Source organism: Ceratotherium simum, chromosome 21 (genome assembly GCF_057802395.1).
Source record: "Ceratotherium simum simum isolate JZ-2026a chromosome 21, ASM5780239v1, whole genome shotgun sequence".
NCBI classification, from domain to species: domain Eukaryota; kingdom Metazoa; phylum Chordata; class Mammalia; order Perissodactyla; family Rhinocerotidae; genus Ceratotherium; species Ceratotherium simum.
Window position 1 is genome coordinate 45,957,699 of NC_141920.1, and position 18,966 is coordinate 45,976,664.

The 18,966-nt window shown below is 45.2% G+C and overlaps 1 protein-coding gene across 9 annotated transcripts in view; it reads left to right on the top strand.

Moving 5' to 3' along the window:
* Nucleotides 1–18,966, top strand: part of RIN2 (Ras and Rab interactor 2) — a 215,702-nt gene that overhangs the window by 109,335 nt on the left and 87,401 nt on the right. For 4 of the 9 annotated variants that reach the window (XM_087445668.1, XM_087445667.1, XM_087445674.1 and 1 more), the window contains one exon: nt 4,085–4,177. In XM_087445668.1, the coding sequence (XP_087301794.1) occupies nt 4,121–4,177 (57 nt within the window). In that variant the 5' untranslated portion in view covers nt 4,085–4,120. Of the gene's footprint in view, nt 1–1,172; nt 1,329–3,627; nt 3,797–4,084; nt 4,178–16,554; nt 17,205–18,966 lie in introns of those variants that run through there. The other 5 variants (XM_087445669.1, XM_087445670.1, XM_014790053.2 and 2 more) reach the window with 5 other exon arrangements.

An 18,966-nucleotide genomic window follows, 5' to 3' on the forward strand; every position in this document is an offset into this window, starting at 1 on the left:
TGCTTAAAGAAAGAAAAAATTTAAAAATTCACTTAACTCGAATTGTCAAGCCAGAGCCTGGAATAGAGTTTTTCTGTCCAACTTGTAAAATCCATGGTAATACAAAGATAATTATGGAAATATTTAGAGACTTTCCCTGGATCCAGACGCAGAGCCATCCCCACTTGCTTCTACCTCTCTCAGTCAAGACGAAAAGCATTAAAAAGAGAGAAGACCTGCGGTCATCGGAGCTGTTTGAGGAATCAGGCAAAAAGGTGAAGTGCATTTCTCAGGATTGGCCTTGACCTGACAGGTCCCCAGGGGTGAGTCACTTTCTCCTGCTTCAGTCAGTTTGGCTGTAAAATAATTATAATAACGAGACCTTGTTTACTAAGGACCGAAGTCCACTTTGCCTCGCCTCATTCAACTGCCAGAAAGAGGAAGAAAAAAGGTGGTGATTAGAAAGCTTTTGTGGCCAACTCTCACAGAAGCTTGGAGATGGGAACCCAGGACTTGAAAAAGCCAAGTTTCTTTTAAATTGGACTTGAGTGTAGTGGACGCCGATGTAAGTATAACTGCTGCTTCTCTTGTGGGTTTGCACTTGTGACGTGAGACAAAGAAAATAGGGAGTTTGACTGTTTTGACTAAATAAATTGAGGGGAGAGGAGAGGCGGAGAGGAGGATGCATCTCGGATTCTCTATCTTGCCAAGATCTGGCCTGTGGCCAGGTAAAGCTGGAAGAGTGCCAGCGCCAAGCCAGCTCTGTTGATCAGTGGACTGGAAATCAGGCACTCCGTGTTCCCACCCCCGGCGGCCAGCCTGTGCCTCCGTGCCTGTCCTCAGTGGCTCTCAGTAGAATGGACAGGACAGCTAGCCTTGAGCGGGCTTGCTCAGCGGAGTCAAGGCAGCCCAGAGCCTGGCCAGACGACTCAGTGAGTCCTTTATACTTCTCAGGGGAGGCTTCACCTCAGCCATCGCTCTTGGGGCCACGTGGAAAACCACAGCTAGGTCTATTCTGAAGTGGCGGAGCCTGGTGTCTCTAGGAGAGTGAGCAATATTCACTTCCTGCCTTTGTCCTTTGGCCTCACTAGAGCAACCAGCTCCGTTTACATTCCTTCAGTGATGTTATTGAAAAGGCTTGGCAGCTCCAAAATGTTTGCAGTGTCCTTTAGTCCCATTAGGGCTTTTTTTTTTTTTTTCCTTTACTAGCTTTTAGCTAGCATCTGGAAAGATCCGCTGGACGTGCTGGGCTTGTTTTTTAAGAATCCACTTTATCCTTCAGGGAAACCAGGAAAGTAGAAGCTTCCACTGTGTAAGTCTGGAGGAATCTTACAGCCTCTCAAACTACGGTACCTTTTTTGTTTCTTAGTCCAGCCTGTTATTGGGGTGATTTTAGGATGAATCTGCTGGTGTAACTTCTCGGGGGAGGAGTGGGCAACCATGAACGGAAAGAAGTTATTGTTTTAAATTATATTAAATTTCTGTCAATATTGAGCCAAGGTGTTAGAGGTTATGGTTTGGGAAAGAAACTATTGTTACAGCAGGAAAGACCTTAAACCAAAACTTCTTTTGGGCTGTTAAGAACTTTATTTTAAAAATTAGCGTAACCTATGATGTGCTGCCGTCCACATGGATTTCATTCCTTGGGAAGGACCTACTGTGGCACTTGGCAGCCTCTTCTTATCGCCTATTCTCATCTCCATCCTGGAGCAGCATTATGAAGAAGGAGGGATGCGACCTGTATCTTCTTGAAGAAATGTGATGTATCTGCCTGGCCCGCACAGAATCCAACTGGATGTTTCATTGAGGACCACTTGAGGTTGGAGTGCATGCATGCACTTTTCAGGCAGCTAATTAAACTAGTAAAATTTGGAATCCAAATTGCTCCGTTGCTATATGCAAAATTCCCTGCCTGTCGTGGCTCATCAGAAAAGGTTTGTATATTAGGAAACTTCTGAACAGAACAAAGAGACTTGGGTCTGGATGAGGAATGAAGTCTTGGCTCTCGCTGAGCTGTTCCTTAACTGCTGTGGGATGTCAAATCCCTTGCCGAGTAAACGTCTGAAAGGAAAAGAATTGCAGACATTAGGCTTGGTTTCAAGATGTTTACTTTTTGTGTGTGTGTGTGAGGAAGATTAGCCCTGATCTAATATACGTTGCCAATCCTCCTCTTTGCTGAGGAAGACTGGCCCTGGGCTAACATCTGTGCCCATCTTCCTCGACTTTATATGGGACGCCGCCACAGCATGGCTTGACAAGCGGTGCGTCAGTGCACGCCCAGGATCCGAACATGCAAACCCCAGGCCACCGAAGGGGAGTGTGTGAACTTAACTGCTACGCCACCGGGCCAGCCCCTCAAGACATTTACTTTTTTATTTGTGTGCTTCTGGGTCTAAACAGTTAATCATTTGCTCCGAAGGTTACAGTGTGGTTCCATTTCACTCAGTTCTGAACACAGTACTGTGTTTTCTTTCTGGAGTGACTCCAATCTGTGGACTTTGCTAATAAGTGATGAACTTCAAAGGCCTTGGAGCTGGGGCTCCATTCAGCTACTGAGCCCGAGAACCTGAACCTCTGGAGTCAGCAGAACAGCAGTGGAAATCTCACCAGTCTTCTCAGGAGGGTTTGGAACGTTGGCCTTCATCCCAGCAGGATTGCAAGTGGGAAGAAACACAGGGAAGACACCTCTAAACCTTTAAAGGGACTGAGCCATTGGAGAAAGGACTAAAATAGGTGAAGGCTCTGGAAGGACGGTGGGTGTGCGCTGCACTATTGTTTTTTCCTTGATGGGATTCCACCAGTCATAGCAGCTCAATAGAGGCAAATCGTGGCACTAAAACAAGCCTCTCTCCAAAGATCGTTGCTCACTAATGTGTATGCAGTCCTCTCCAAAGTGTGTAATTATGCTTTTCCCCTTGTTGAAATGTCCCTTTGGTGCTGCTGGCTCTCTGTCCCCCAGCAAATAATGAAACAGCCTTAGAAACTGGTAGCGGCTATGGTGACCTCAGCGCCTCCCCCCCCCCCCACTCCTGAACCCTTTTTAATATTCCTTAATGTCCCATGAGATTGTTTCACTTAATATTTTTCTCTTAATATTTGAAAATGTTTTCACTTACTATTTCCTTTATTGTCCTCCCACCGTGTTGGTCGTGGTTAGGACCAGCTATATCCTGTGCATGTTGTGGGGAGCAGAAGGGATTGTGAGCGAGAGGGCCATTTTATAATTGCTCTTGGTCCAGCGTCTCTGGTTAAGGAAGGTTTAGGGACGCTCCATCGTGTCTCCTCAGTGCACACTGGCCAGGGTAAGGCCAGCTGCCCAGGTATGTGTGAGTTTTACTTAGAAATGGACATCAAAGGTTTTGTGGCTGAGAGGGAACGTTAATGGGTTTTGGTACTCGAGTGAGGGAAATTCCAAGCTCACATAGCCATGGTTATGATTCAGAATCATACCATGCCTTTAAATTTTCCTCTGTGTTCCAAAGTGCACCCCCCCGCCCTTGGGTTATCATGGAGCTGTTTACATGCTATTTCTTACACAAACTGACCTCTATAAACAGAGACACAGGATTTCATCCCAGTCTTTGATTACTGTGGAGAAAATAGAGGGATTTATTCCCAGTGCCCTTGTGTTGACCTTGCCTGGGGGAGAGGGCTGGCAGCGTTAAGGATGACCTCATCCCATTCCAGCAGGATTTCCTTGGACAGGCAGGGTCTCATTCTTCCGCTGTCCCCCTGCAATCAGCCACATTCAGTCCATGAGCTTTGGAGCAGATTACGGTGACATCTCATATTGGTCCCTTTCGGACTTGAGCACAAGGTCAAGCAAACACAAAGCAATCATTCTGTTTTGCGCAGTCCCAGAGACCTTCTGCGTCAGCTGGAGAAGCGGGTGGTGGGGCGGTGAGGTGGGGCACAGTCTAGGAACTGTGCTGTCTGAGGCAGGAAATCAGCCTGAAAGGAGGTGGAAGGGCTGTGGTGGGAAATAAATGGCACTGTGTTATTGACGGAAAAAGATCTTGGCAGGACTGTTGTTGTGAGTGTTCTGTGGCTTAGAAAGGAATTTCCTACAGGCTGAACTAACCATTAAAAATGTCTCTACCTTCAGGAGTCCCAGGCGTGCAGTAGAGCCTCGCTGGGGGAAATGTCAGCTTGGATCATGGGTGCCCGCGGTCTGGACAAGCGAGGAAGTTTCTTTAAGGTAAAAGGAAGCCTTGATTGGAATTGCTGATCGGCAACTTGCTCCCTTTGCTGCCTGGGGAGCCACAGGCGCTCCTGCGAACTGCAGAGGGAAGCCTGCTCTCTGAGCTGGCTCTGGCTGAGGGAGCTTGCTTGAGCCCAGCTGGGAGCTGTAACCAGGTTTTACAGTAGGTTGGGGTTTTTGTGAGTTAGTGCTTCCAGACAGGCCCAGGACCCAGGCACAGAGAGATGCCAACCTGGGTAAGACAACTGAGGCAATCAGCTACTCCATTTTCAGCTGGGTGATTTTACGATGGAAGCTGGACTTTGTGTTCCAGAGAATCAATGCTGTAGACTCGTGTGTTTTACACTTTGCTTGATTGTACGAACCACTTAAGAGCTCATTAAACAACAACAATAAACAGATTCCTGGGCCTCACCCTAGACTGGTTGAATGTTATTTGCTAGTTAGTGTATTTTATCGAACACCCCAGAGGCCTCTTATGATCAGACAAGAGAGAACAAGGCAGTGTGACTAAAACTGCACAACTTTTTTATATGCATATTGATGTTAGTGGGATAAAGTGGGATCTCATTGCTAGCTTAATGCGATAAGATTCTAAATGGGTATTTTGTATATTCTGTGTGGGTGTTTTTTAAATTAAGACTTGGTGGTTATTTCTAATTGACACTTGGGGAATTAATTTTCTTCCTTTGGCTTTTGCTTTGTGTCCTCTCACTCACCCTTGAAATAATACATACCCATTGTAGAAAATTTGGAAAATACAGAATCATGTAAAAGAGTAGAAAAATGGAGGTAAAATGTGCGTTTGAGATCTGTCACAGGCAGGTGTTCAAACACCAGATCTTTTCCTCAAAGGAGGAATGATATAGAGGCCTCTTAATTTTATTACTGAGGAAAACTGACAATGTTTAATAATTATCCCACCCTGATGGGTTGTAAGTATTTATTAACTAGCATTTATACGCCTCCTGTTTCCAAGAGACCAAACCTGATTTACTGTGTCAATTATGGACTCCAAAAAATCCATCAGAAGAGCCTGCTATAAAGCTAGGTTCATTAAACTGACTGTAGTAAGGAAGGACATCGCCAGGACACAGTCCTGTTGGTGTCTAAGCAAGGGGAGGTCAGGAGGCATCTTTATAGGGTTTAGAGGTTTAGGCCCAAGTCCTTAAAGCTGCATTTTTCAAGGAGAGAAGTGATTGGGTTTCAGCAAAGTTTATGTCCTAATAGTTCAGCAAGACGAGGGTCTTGGCTCGTAAATCACTGTTTGATAAGCAAGCTGTTTTACCAGGTGAGCAAACTGTTTGCCAGGATAAATTTGCAGGAATTTCCTGCAGCAAACAGCAAAATTATTTATTGGTTTACAGCCTTAACTTCCTGGGCAAGAATATCTTGGAAGAAATAGTTATGTTGACACAGATGGTCTCGATTCTCAGTCCTAATAGTTTAGCTCTGTGGACATAGCAGTGTTAATTCTCAATTGGTTTACTCAACTTGAATCAACTTGTATAACATCCACCCACATGAGGCAGACAAGGGGCTCCTCAAGTCTCCTAGAGACCAGGCACTAAACCCACCAGGCTCCTGACTCATTCCGCACAGTCTTAGGCTGAGATGTTTATTTCATCCTGGTAGAAGGGATGAACTCAACCCCCTCCTTGACCCAAGCCACTGCCTACATCAGCCTAAATATTGGCTAGTCCGTGATTACCAGCTTGTGTTCGGGAAGCACAGTGGGATTGAATCTTACATAGTAGTTAGATTGTAAAGTCAGGGCAAAAGGAGAAAATCGAGTATAGTCAAAATTGCCTTTGAAAATTCCTTAGGAAGAGACCTTGTTGGACCCACTACTACCTATTTTATGTCCATTGTAGCCAGTTTTTCCTGCAGTCCTGGGAAAAGTCATTTTTGTTTTTCAAATTTTCAGTTGAACAGCAGGTGAAATAGTTCACTTGTATTTCTGGGCTACATCCTATGAGAGAATCCGTCAGACAAGAGGCGAGGGGCCTGTCTGAACCTGCTGAGGGCAAGTCCTGTTTCTTCATCTCTCTTGAGTCAGATGCCCTTGAGGAAAGCATTGGCAGAGTGGCAGAGTGTTTAACTTGGCATTGTCTGTATTTGTTTTTTTTTTTGGCGGAGCTTAAATTGTTTAATTTATTTAAGTTAGATCCTCCATGTAAATGATAGAGTTAGCTTATACATCTTTTCTTTCTTTCCTCTTCTTTATAGACAGTGCTATTCTTTACTATGGCTATTCCATAATTAGTTATTATGGAATAATGTCATTTCAGTTATGATAAATAAATAAATATTATTATTAATTATTCCATACTTAGGCATGCAGTTATCTACCAGGATGAGGTCAACTGCCCTTTGGACATTTACTACTGACTCTTTGGAGGTTGGTTTTAAGAATGCTGGGGTAGCGTTCAGTTGCCTGGGAGAGAAACACCACAAGCCATCCCTGACTTTGTGGAACTTTCAGTCTGAAAGCAAAGAAAGATATGAATCAAATAATCACAATACTAAACTCGTAATAATAAATCTTAAGAGGAAACAATGTTTCTTGTGAGAAGTAAAAGGGGCACTGAGAAAATATAACCTAATGTGGAGTTCCAGAGAAATCTTTCCTGAGGAAGTGGCCTTTTGTTGTTGTTGTTGTTGTTGTTTTTGGTGAGGAAGGTTGGCCCTGAGCTAACATCTGTTGCCAATCTTCCTCTTTTTGCTGAAGAGTAGTGGCCCTGAGATAGCATTTGTGCCCATCTTCCTCTATTTTGTATGTGGGACGCTGCCACAGCATGGCTTGATGTGTGGTTTCTGCACCTGGGATCTGAACCCACGAACCCCGGGCCGCCAAAGCAGACTGTGCCGAACTTAACCACTTTGCCACCAGGCCGGCCCCAGAAGTGGCCTTTGATGTGAGAGCTGAGGTTGACTCCGTATAATCTAGGAAGGTGGGTGGAGCTAAAATTGGGGGTGACTCTCTTATGCTACTGCAGTGCTCTTCCCCACATGCCCTATAACCGGAGAGGACAATCTCACAGAGCGTAAGAATTCATGGTTACATTCTTGGCTCACAGCTGAATTCTTCGTGCTCGTTATCCCTGTCTTGGTCATTAGGGCTCATATGATTTTGTGTAAAGTGTAGATAATTGAAAGGCAGTCACTAGGCTTCTTTTTCAGCATTATCTTCCCCTATCCAGTTTGTATTTTTAAACCAGAGTTGCTAACCACTGGTAGCAAGCCTTGATTTGTGGTTTCCCATCTGTCCTGGCTCATGGAAATGACTCAGAAAAGTCGCAGGACAGGATGGTCGTGGATAATGCACAGATTGTCTGAGCATTCTGGAGTAATCGAGAGTGCCCCAAGGTTATTGTTCTTGTGGAGTCACATCCTGAAAGCTCTGGCCACAGAAATCTGTGCTGGACAAACATATTTTCCACAGTCCTTCCCAGCACCATCCTTAGTTTCCCTCAACCACCTGTGAGAAAGAGGATCTTCCTGCTCTACGAGGTGTCTGTGAAAACACATAGGGGCGGTGGGTGATGCCCTGGACAAGGCAACCAAAGTTATCTGCACCTAAGTAATAAAATTGGACACGTGTTGCTATCAGATTTCAAGGGTGTGTTGTGTGAAAGAGATTGTGTAAGAAAAACATCATCTAGGCTGGGAAAGTTCTAGGTTGTCCTGCACTAGGGCAGAGATGCTCAAAGTCATCTTCAGTCCCTCCTTTTCCTGAATTCCACAGCTTCCCCCAAGACCCTCACCCCTACCTTGTCCAGGTGCCCAGTGCTGGCAAATCTCCCTCAAGTCTCCAAAATCCACACCCTTCTTCCTTTTCCTACATCCACCTCCTTACTTAGGTTCTCATTCTTTCATTTGTGGGTGCTACGGATGACGCTCATAATCCATCTGCACTACCATCAAACCTGTGTGTTTGTTTTCTCCCAAACCATTCCATCCATCCACGCGGCCTGCTTGTGGACTCTGGCTCCATGCGGGGCCCAGGACCAGGTCTGTACTCGTTGCCTTGACATTCAAGGACTTTCCGGCTGTGCTCCACCTTCTCCCCAACTTTTCCTGCACTGGTCCTGCCACTGCACCATCATGGGTCTGCTCCTGTGGCCCAAACCTGCCAATGCCTGGCCTCCAGGATTTGCCCACTCTGCCTCCTCTCCCTCACCTTCCACCTTTCCCCATCAGGCTCCAACTACCCTTCTAGGCTGGTGGAGACCCACTTTATCAACTGACAGTGGAGCTCCCATGGGCTAAGCTGGTATCTGCCTTTTCTTTTGTCTGAAGATAAAATTGTGGTAGAAGACCTAGCTGTGGCCCTGCTGTAGTGCCAGGAAGTAAACTTCAGTTCATAACGAGCTCTGCCGTGAGGGATCTGTTCTGTCCTTTTGTTGCCATGTCCCTGACCTGAGGGGGGGGTCCTCTCAATAGCATAGAACAGTGCCAGAAGAGGACCAGTCTGAATTGCCCACTCAACAGTTCTAATGTCTCCCAGGAGTGCCCAGGTGAGCCTGCCCTCACCAGCCTACAAGTTGGTAGAGCTGCCTGTTTCTGAGTGGCTGCTTCCCAGCCTCCCTTTGCCTCTGGGACATGGGAGCATTTGGTCTTAACTGACCAGAAAGAAGATGTGTTGTAACTACAGAGACCCTGCTCTTCTGTGCCTCCAAATGGTTCATTCTGTGGGGAGAAGCCCCGAGCCTGAGTTCACAAACCAGCGGGGTTGTTCGAGAGCCCACCTCAAGAGTAGAGCTTCAGTGTGGTCCTTTTGCATGGTTTGGATAACGGGTGCATCATATTGGTCTTTCAGAAACAGAAAGCCTGTGATTATAGTTCAAAGAGGCCGGAGAAGAGCTCTCTGGCACCACAAAGGATAGAGGTGTGACTGGCTTTGAAGAAACCTACTTGCTAAAATCTGACTCTACAAAATAGATAAACCAGGGGTGATGTTTCACTCTACCTCCATCATCCATATCTGGCACAGCTCCACATCTTGGGCCTCAGTGATTCCTGGTTTTTGAATTTTCAGACTATTCTTTGTGTGGAGAGTCTTTTCTCCCCATGTACAGCCCAGACAACAATTCACTGTTGTGTAACAGTGGACAGAGATGGCAGGGGCTTGAAAAATAATGGATGGAACCAAAATCACATTTTAGTCAATAATTTCATTGAACAAATCCTTGCATGGATCTGTGGGTGCTTAAAAGCCATAGATATGAGCGTTGGGCCCTTGACCTCCCTGCATGTCCCCTGGACAGTGAGTAGACGTCGTGTCCCATGCCAAGAGTCTGGGGGCACCGTGCACCAGTTTACGAGGAGGAAAGGACTAAGCGCCCTGCGGTGGAAACAATAGCAGTTAGAGATGTGGTTAGAGCGATTGACATATTGATAATTTTTCATAATAATATTGCAAAGCATACCTGACATCAGTATTTGTTGTGTCTTTTGTTTTCCATAAATAAATTCTTCCTAGACACTTACACCTGGAGAGGCCTTAGTGCCGTCCCATAGAAGTACAAAGTAAGCCACAGATGTCATTTTAAATGTTCTAGTAGCCACATTAAAACAAAACAAACAAGTGAAATTGATTTTAATAATATATATATATTTTTTTTTTGTGAGGAAGATCAGCCCTGAGCTAACATCCATGCTAATCCTCCTCTTTTTGCTGAGGAAGACCAGCTCTGAGCTAACATCTATTGCCAATCCTCCTCCTTTTTTTTTTTCCCCAAAGCCCCAGTAGACAGTTGCATGTCATAGTTGCACATCCTTCTAGTTGCTGTATGTGGGACACCGCCTCAGCATGGCCGGAGAAGCAGTGTGTCGGTGCGTGCCCGGGATCTGAACCCGGGCCGCCAGTAGCGGAGCAAACGCACTTAACTGCTAAGCCACGGGGCCGGCCCAATAATATACTTTTTTTAACTTGGTGTACCTAAAATATTGTCATGTCAACATGCAATCAATATAAAAATATTAATCAGATATTTTAAATCTTTTTTTTTTTGTACCACACCTTTGAAATCCAGTGTGTACTTTACACTGAGCACATCTTAATTCAAACCAGCCACATATCAAGTGCTCAGTAGCCACATGTGGCTGGTGGCTGCTGTATTGGACAGTGAAGGCTTACATTTTATCTAGTCTAAATCTCCTCCTTTTACAGATGGGGAAACTGAGGCCCAGGGAGGTGGAAGTGCCAGGGCTCGTTAGTCTACAGCAGGGAAGGAAATCGGACCTGGCCTGACTATCTCCTGTGGCACCCCCATGCTATGTAGCCTTCCGGAGGGTTCCACCCTGTTCCCTTTCCCCCTTTTCCGGTGAGATCTCCCAGGACACTCCACCTGGAGAGGTCTCAGGGACAGTGGCCTCTCTCTGGAGGAGCAGTTGGTTTCTTATGGATACACATGCTTGTCTCTCACCATGTGCTCCAAACGCTTCCAGGACACAGATCAGCCCCCCAGGATGTGACTTTCTAGGAATGCCATGAACTTATTGGACAGCAGTTCCTGTTTGTGTTTCCAAAAAGCAGTGGATTTCATGGTTTACAGGGTATTTTTTCCAGCGCGTTTTGGCCATCCATTTCTGATATTAAATGTTGCCTGTCGGGCCTCAACACATTCTCACTTGCTTCAAGGAGCTTTGTTTTCTAAACATAAGGAGTGAAATAGATTCCCCTGTTTCCCCTCAACCACATATTTCTCCAGGCTCAGTTGTAACTCTGAGTTTTCATAATTAGGAAGGGAGATAAGGGAGATGTAGATTTAAAGGGCTATTGTGTCAATTTATAATTTTCAAAAAGTTAAAACATGATTCTTGTACAGTATAGAAAGGACATCTGTCAAAGCTTTGTTCCACTCAACCAGTGTAAAGCTGGTTCGAAGAACACTTTGACAAATGATGTGTTTGTAGTTGACTTAAAAAGTCATTCTGTAATAAGTGTGCTGAATTAAAATCAAAAATGGTTAAAGTCCTACAAGGCAATAAAACTGTAACTTTTGGGGTAATCCTTTTTTTTTTTTCTGAACAGAAATCTCCAGGCTGACATGGGACCTCACAGTGCCTGAGCCCTTCATTAATAGCACATAGCAAAGTCAAACACAAGTGTATTTCCCTAGATAATGAAATAACCTTTAAGTGATCTTGTTAAACAACACCCAAGCATCACAATGAAAGGACATACTCAAAAACAAAGGGCTCTTCCACCTGGAAATTTCAAAACTTTCCAATAAACAACTTGTGAGTGAAAGGGGAAATACAAACTGGAATTACAGAATTTCTAAAAAATAAAATCAAAACACTACCTGTCAGAATCAATAACATACACTTAAAGCAGCAATCAGAGGAAAATTCATAGCACTGAATACTTTATCAGAAAAGACATGCCCCACCCACCTTTTTGCCTTATTTACAAGTTTTAAATAGTGTTTCTTAACAATTAACACTGAAATGATTTATTCCTCACCCCTTCTACAACCCTCTCCTTTGCTTGTCCCTAAATTTCTTTAACCAGGGATTGTGTCTTAAAAGAGTGAATGTCTTCAAAGAGATTGTAGAACCATGGGAAAGCTTGTTCTAAGTTAAATGATTTAAATATCACTAGAGGGGAAACTTCCTGTTCACTGAGGAATCGCGGACGTATTAATAGCATTAATTTCTGGGCTCTTTTTCATAATGTAAAATCCTGACAGCAATATGTTTTGGATATTGCTCTGGCACCTAAAATCAGGTGACAAAATCCTTCTATGTGTGGCTGTCACCAGCAGGTTCACTGGGCTGAGGCAAAATGGATGGAGCCTAATTTCCCTGAATAATATTCTTTCAAATGTCTTCATGCTGATACGCAGAAAACCACTTTCACAACAAAATCCAAAGCTGTATTATCTATTGTTGCAAAACTAATTACCCTAAACATAGTGACTTAAAACAACAAACATTTATACTTCACAGTTTCTCTGGGTCAGAAATCTGGGCACAGTTTAGCTGAGTGCCTCCAGTTCAAAGTCCCTATGAGATTGCAGTCCAGTTGTTGGCTGGGTTGCAGTGTCATCAGAAGGCTTGATCAGTGGGGAATCCACATCAAAACTCACTTGGCTGGTCTCAGTCCCTTGCCACATGGGCCTTTCCACAGGGCTGGCCTCCTGACCTGGCAGCTGGCTTCCCCCAGGGTGAGTGATACAGGTGCGAAGAAGAGAAATGAAAGCCCCGGTCTGTTTACAACGTAATCTTGAAAGGGATGCTGCATCACTTGTGCCACATTCTGTTCACTAGAAGCCAGTCCAGTCATCCAGCCCTTGCTCAAGGAAACATCACTCAAGAGTGTGAACATGAGGTTGTGGGGTTCACTGGGGGCCATCTTAGAGACCAAAACTTAGGTAATCCTACAGGGCCAGACAGAGTGATATGAGTGAAATGGATGAGTGGGCGTGGTGTTAGACAGATTGTTTTGGTGGGGACCAGAGCCAACTGGAGAGTACAGGCCCCTTCTGGGAAAGGAAAGCTGCTAACTTAGTTCCAACGAGCTGTTGTCATACAAGAATGAATGTGGGTCTTCTGATATTTTTCAAGAGAGGCCAGAAATCCAGATTTTTGTGTAAACGAATCCCAATTTAAAAAGCATTTTGAGGATGAAAGAAAATGCTTCAGAGGGCTGGCTGTGGCCTGTGGGCTGTCAGTTGGACTCCTAATCAGTTGGCTCAGAGAGGAGATCAGTTATGTGGAAGCTCAGGCTCCTAACACTGCTGACCCCCCAGGAGGCTCTGGGGGTGTGCAAGGGAGGCGGACGCCCCAGCTTCTGTTTCTCTGCGGGCCTCATGTTCAGCAGTGACAGAGCCTGTGAGTTCCAGCCGAGCCCAGGGAGATAAAGGGTCATCCGTGGATGGACTGAGGGAAGATAGGGAAAGGCACACAAGGGTCTCCAGGCCTTAAGACGGTGCCATGGGTCAGCCAAGGTCACCGGAGTACGTAGGGACTTTAAGTTATAGATTTCTCCTCCCATGTTTAGGAATAGCTTCTCTTCTTTAGCTAATGGGGTACCTAGAACCCACTATCCCTGATGGAAAGATGTCAAGGGAGGAACTACTGAGCTACAGAGTCTTCTTTCTCCTTTCTCTTACCTTCTAAAAAGGAGAATGGCCTGCCCTAAAATCTCTTTCCCATCTGCCTGTAATTCCAACCAGAGACTCATTTTGAATTAGTAAGTAGCACTTACTGGCAGAGTGTCAAATGTACCATTAGTCATTCACAGCTTAGTATAAACTAAGGCTTTCTGAACCACTAGCTGAGATCAGCCTAGGGAGGAAATTAGAGTTTACGTATGTTGAGGAGGAGTGGATGAAGAAAGATAAATTGGGGTCTCTGAGAGGAAGGACAGGGCTCAGGGGCCCACTGTGGGTGGGTCAGGCAGCACAGGCACCAGTCACCCAGAGTGGAGAGGGTGTCGGGAAGTAAGAGGTGCAGATATTGATAAGCACATCTTCTAGACGTTCTCCAGACACCATTGCCCTGAACCTGGAGGCTGTGTGGTTCCACATGGGCCCTTTATTTAGGAGGCATCTTCCTTCACCACTAAAAGAAAACTTTCTCTACTCATAACACTTCTGACACCAAATGTGTGGGCTTTTCCCCACATCAGTCAATTCTCCAATTCTCTGTGGTGTTGACCAAGGAAAAATCACTGACCAAGGAAAAATCACTATAATTTAAACAGCAGATATTTATTTGTGCAATTAGAATTGCAACTTGGGAGACACAGATTCAGGTAAAAACCCAAAACATGTCCTGATTACAGGAGAGGGCTCAGGGTTTTTAAACCTTGGAAAAGGGAGGATGAGGTGAGTTGTATGAAAGAAGAGTTCGTTGGTGCTGGATAAGGTAAGGATAGGTTTGTGCTTCATAGATTGGGTTGAGATTCGATCATCAGGCAAAAGGCTGGACTTGTACTTCATTGATTGGTTAGTGATTCTGTCATCAGCAAAGTCCAGTTTCACCAGTCCCTACAAACAGGATATTCTTGTCCTTACTGACTTCTTGGAATGTTGGCGGCTTGGTCCGGTTTGGAAGATACAGAAAACAAGATGCACAAGGCTATTCCTCTGAAATATCTATTCCAGCTCTGTTTTAATACAGCTCCACTCCTGTCATCTCTCACAGTGGACAGCAGCTGGTGTCCTACAATTAAATTCAATTCTGACACCGACTACCCAGAGTTAGTGTGGACTCCACAGGTTAAGGGCTCAGTCCCACAAGACTGCCCCCACTTCAGACGCCAATGGCAAGTAGTGGGTCCCCAGGTTACCCACACTTTTATCTGACTTGGCTACAAATCAGGGATTCCCACAACCCCTACTCAGGTTCAATGATTTGCTATAAAGTCTCACAGAACTGCGGGAAATACTTTACTTACTGTTACAGTGTATTATAAAAGATAAAGGATACAAATGAACAGCTAGAGGAAGAGGTATCTAGGACAGGGTCTCCAATGTCCTGAGCTCAGGAGCTTCTGTTCCCGTGGAGATTAAGGTGCACCATCCTCTCAGCCTCACCAAACAGAAGCTCTCCAAAACCCTTTATTTATATTTTTTATGGAAGTTCCATAATGTAGGCATGGTTGATTAAATCATTGGCCACTGAAATTAACTGGGGATTAACTCAGTCCCCAGCCTCTCTCCCCTCTGTGGTGGTGGGGTAGGGTAGGGGGTGGGGCTGAAAGTTCCAGCCCTCTAATCACATGGTTGCTTCCAATGGCAACCAGCCCCCATCTGGAAGCTATCTGGGGGCTTCCCCAGATTAACATAAACTCAGGTATGGTTGAAAGGGGCTTGCCATGGATAACAAAAGATGCTTCTATCACCTCTATCACTCAGGAAATTGCAAGGGTTTTAGGAGCACTGTGTCAGGAACTAGGGTCAAAGACTGTATATAATAAATAATAAAACCATAATAATTCTTATTATGTCATAACCATGCAGGCAGGACAGGTGTGGTTAACAGTCCTGCCCATCTCTGGAATGAGACAAACCCTAAAACTGGTCTTAACCCAGTTCCGTTACCTTCTACCTGTGTAACTTCAAACAAGTTATCTCAGCTCTTTGGGCCTCAGCCTCCTCATCCAGAAATTGAGGATGAGCGTCCCTCCCTCCCTCGTAAGGCTGCTCTTGTAAGAATTCATGATATCACTCCTCATAAGCACTTAGTTAGTGCCTGGTACATGATTGCGGGCCAGAGGTCACAGGGTCCTTAAGCGCTGGCTCTGCACAGAGCACACCCAGGGGCCTGAGGTCCCACTATGAACTTGCACTGATTTGGTTGGGCCTTGGATTTTTCCGCAGGGACTGGACTGACCTTTAGCCAGGTGGAGTGAGGCCAGGGTCTGAGAAAGCTGTTGCCCCCAGTACCAGGGGCTGTTGTGTTCGGTGTTACCAGAGACCTGGGCTACATATACCAACTCCTCACATTTCCATTTCCTTATCTGTTAAGTAAGGGGCTTCCACTGGAGGACTTCCTTCCCCACACTTCTCATGGGATAAGAATCCCTGTGGGGGGCTGGCTCCGTGGCTTAGCGGTTAAGTGCGCGCGCTCCACTACTGGCGGCCCAGGTTCAGATCCTGGGCGCGCACCAACGCACCGATTGTCCGGCCATGCTGAGGCGGCGTCCCACATACAGCAACTAGAAGGATGTGCAACTATGATATACAACTATCTACTGGGGATTTGGGGAGACAAACAGGCAAAAAAAAAAAGGATGCGGGTTGGCATGGATGTTACCTCAGGGCTGATCTTCCACACGCACACACAAAAAAAGAATCCCTATGGGTACTTGAGAAGATGGAAATTCCCAGGCCTGTCTCATACCCACTGAATCAGAACCTCCAAGGAAGGGAATGGAAACCTTTGGCATGAACAAAGGCCCAGGTGATTGCTATTGTCAACAACAAAGAGGCATAAACTGCAAGAGAAGTAAAAAGTTTATTTGAGGTCTCAAGAATTGCAATTTGGGAGACACAGATTCAAGTAGAAACTCAAGTGTGCTCCAATCACAGGAGAGGGGCTCAGAGTTTTTATGGAAAAAAGAAGAGGAGGATGAGGTAAGTTGTATTAAGGAAGAGTTCGTTGGTGCTAGATGAGGTAAGGCCAGGTTTGTACTTCATTGATTGTGTCGATGCAAATAATCCATAATCAATCTATAAGTAAAAATTGGGGTGAGTTTATTATATGAGCCAGTTCTGAGGACTGTAGCCCAGGAGAACAACCTTCACCAGGGAAGGAAGGACTCTGAAGAAGCGGGGTGTACAGAGCAGTTGTATACTGTCTTGGAACAAGGAACGTACATCACATACGACAGGAACATCTATTTTACCACAGTCATGAGATGCTTTGCTAGCACAGCAGGTCAGTGGTCACAAGATGAGCACAGCAGGTCGGTGGTCAGCAGGTCGGTGGTCATGAGATGAGCACAGCAGATCATTAATTAATCCTTAGTTTCTGGGAAGAAATGCTTATCCTTAAAGAAATGTTGATATGGGTTGGGGGAGGCATATATCCCTGTCCTTAAGGGCATCATTCTTGGCCTTGGGACATAGTAAATGTTTAAAGCAGATGTACAATGCATGCTCAACAGGGCATGTCAGGCCTTTCTGGAAAAACAAGGTCAGGCTGAATTAGTTTTAAACCAAGTGACTTCCTTATATACCCCAATATCATATTGCTTTTCATTTCTGCCTCAGCTGGCTTGAGATTCAGTCATCGGGCAAAAGGCTGGACTGGTACTTCGTTGATTGGTTAGTGATTCAGTCGTTAGCAAAGTCCAGTTTCACTAGTCCCTACAAACAGGATGTTCTTGTCCTTATTGACTTCTTGGAATGTTGGCAGTTTGGCCCAGTTTGGAAGATAAAGTAAACAAGACGTGCAAGGCAATTCCTCTGAAATGGCTGCTCCAGCTCTGTTTTACTACAGCTCCACTCCTGTCATCTTTCACACTATCCTCAGAGAGCCTGGGAATCACTTACTAAACCAGGTAGGCCCCTTCGAGGCGAAATGCCTGAGTCTGTGTGTCTGCATTTACAAATTCCTCACAAATTTATTTGCTATGCTAATGTGCATATTAGGATGTAATTGATACCTGAAATGTGGTCCCCGCTTGGCTCAGGCAGCATTGGCATCGCCCAGTGCTTGTTAGCGAGGCAGCCTCAACCGTGGTTCTCGAAGTGTGGTGCCAGCTACCAGCATCAGCTTCACTGGAGAACTTGTTAGAAATGCAGATTCTCGGATTCCACCCCAGAACTAGTGAATCAGACACTCTGTGGGGTGGGGCCCAGTGGCCTGTATTTTAACAAACCCACCAGGGGATTCAAGTTTGAGAACCGCTGCTCTATACCCTATATTTGAATGAGTAAACAGGACGATACAGAAAGCATAAAAATGTCCGTATTCTAGACTAGCTTCATGTTCCCCTCTGGAAAATAGAGTAATATCACCTTCCCAGCTGGGTTGTGAGCATCAAGTAGTTTATATCGGGGCAGAAGAAAATCCCCTTTCTGCCCTTCTTGTGTTCTTATGGCTGGACTAATAATAAAATTGACACAAGACCAGATTAACAGGAGAAAAACTCAGTTTAATACGTGTTTTCGGAGATCACACAGCAATGATGCTCGGAGAGTGAACAAAGCAGGCAATATATATATCTTTGCACAAAGAAACAATAAATTTGTGAAGAATTGACAGAACAGAGAAACTTAAGCTTGGGGTACATAGTGAGAAACTTACACAGAGTTTAGGCCTGAGGTAGTAAATCAGCAAGGTTTGTTGATGCAGCCTTCTCACCGGGAAGGCCCTCGCTCTGGTGATGAGGATGCAGGGAGAGCACCTTTCACACGGGAGACTGACTTCCTGCTTTCAGGGGAACAGAGACAGGAGGGTCAGAATGCCCTTTGCTTCTCCAGTAACTGTAATTCAAAATAATCAATATGCCATTGTGGGATGTTTTGGAGTGGCCTGCCCTGGGCCCCCACATTTAGACATATAGCACTTTGATGATTTCAATCGCTCACTCTCTGTAAGCTTTGGTGTTATTGCCACCATCTAAGATGTTCTTTTTTTTGTCTGTTTTCCCACTACACCCCCACATTTTACTTGCTCTCTCAAAAGCGGCTGCGCACAGACATGCTACGGGAGGTCCGCAGAGGCAGGGTGGCTCAGCTGCCCAGAACCCTGTGACAGACAGAAGCAAAGTCACCCCACCAAGCCTCCATCACCTCCCATCGCCACTTACCCACATTCACTGTGCTCAAACGTTCGCTGTGCTAAGATTCAGGGATGCAAGCTCTTCCTGTCTCCAGCGAAGGCCTGGGGGAAGTGAATGTTTAAACTCTACTGTTGGTATCCACTACCATTAGCCAAAGGAACAGAAAAACCAACGGAAGCATGACCTTTGCTAAACATCTGGCATTTAGATGAAAAATACTATTTTGGTGCCACTCCATATACACAGTGCAGCCTCCCTCTTTATTCAACCACTTTTTAAAATTTATGTTTAATTTCATAAACACTATTCCAGGGATCGTTCTAAGCAGTTTAAACCCATTAACTTATTTAATCCTCACACTATCATTATGCCCAGTTTACAGATGAGGAAACTGAGATGTGAAGAGGTTATAAAACTTGCCTAGAGTCACATGATTTGTGAATTCTGTGGTGGTTCACGGTGACTGCACTTCACCTTGGAAGGAATTTCTTAGAGATGGGACCTAGCACTCTTGGGGCCTTAAAATGCTGACTCT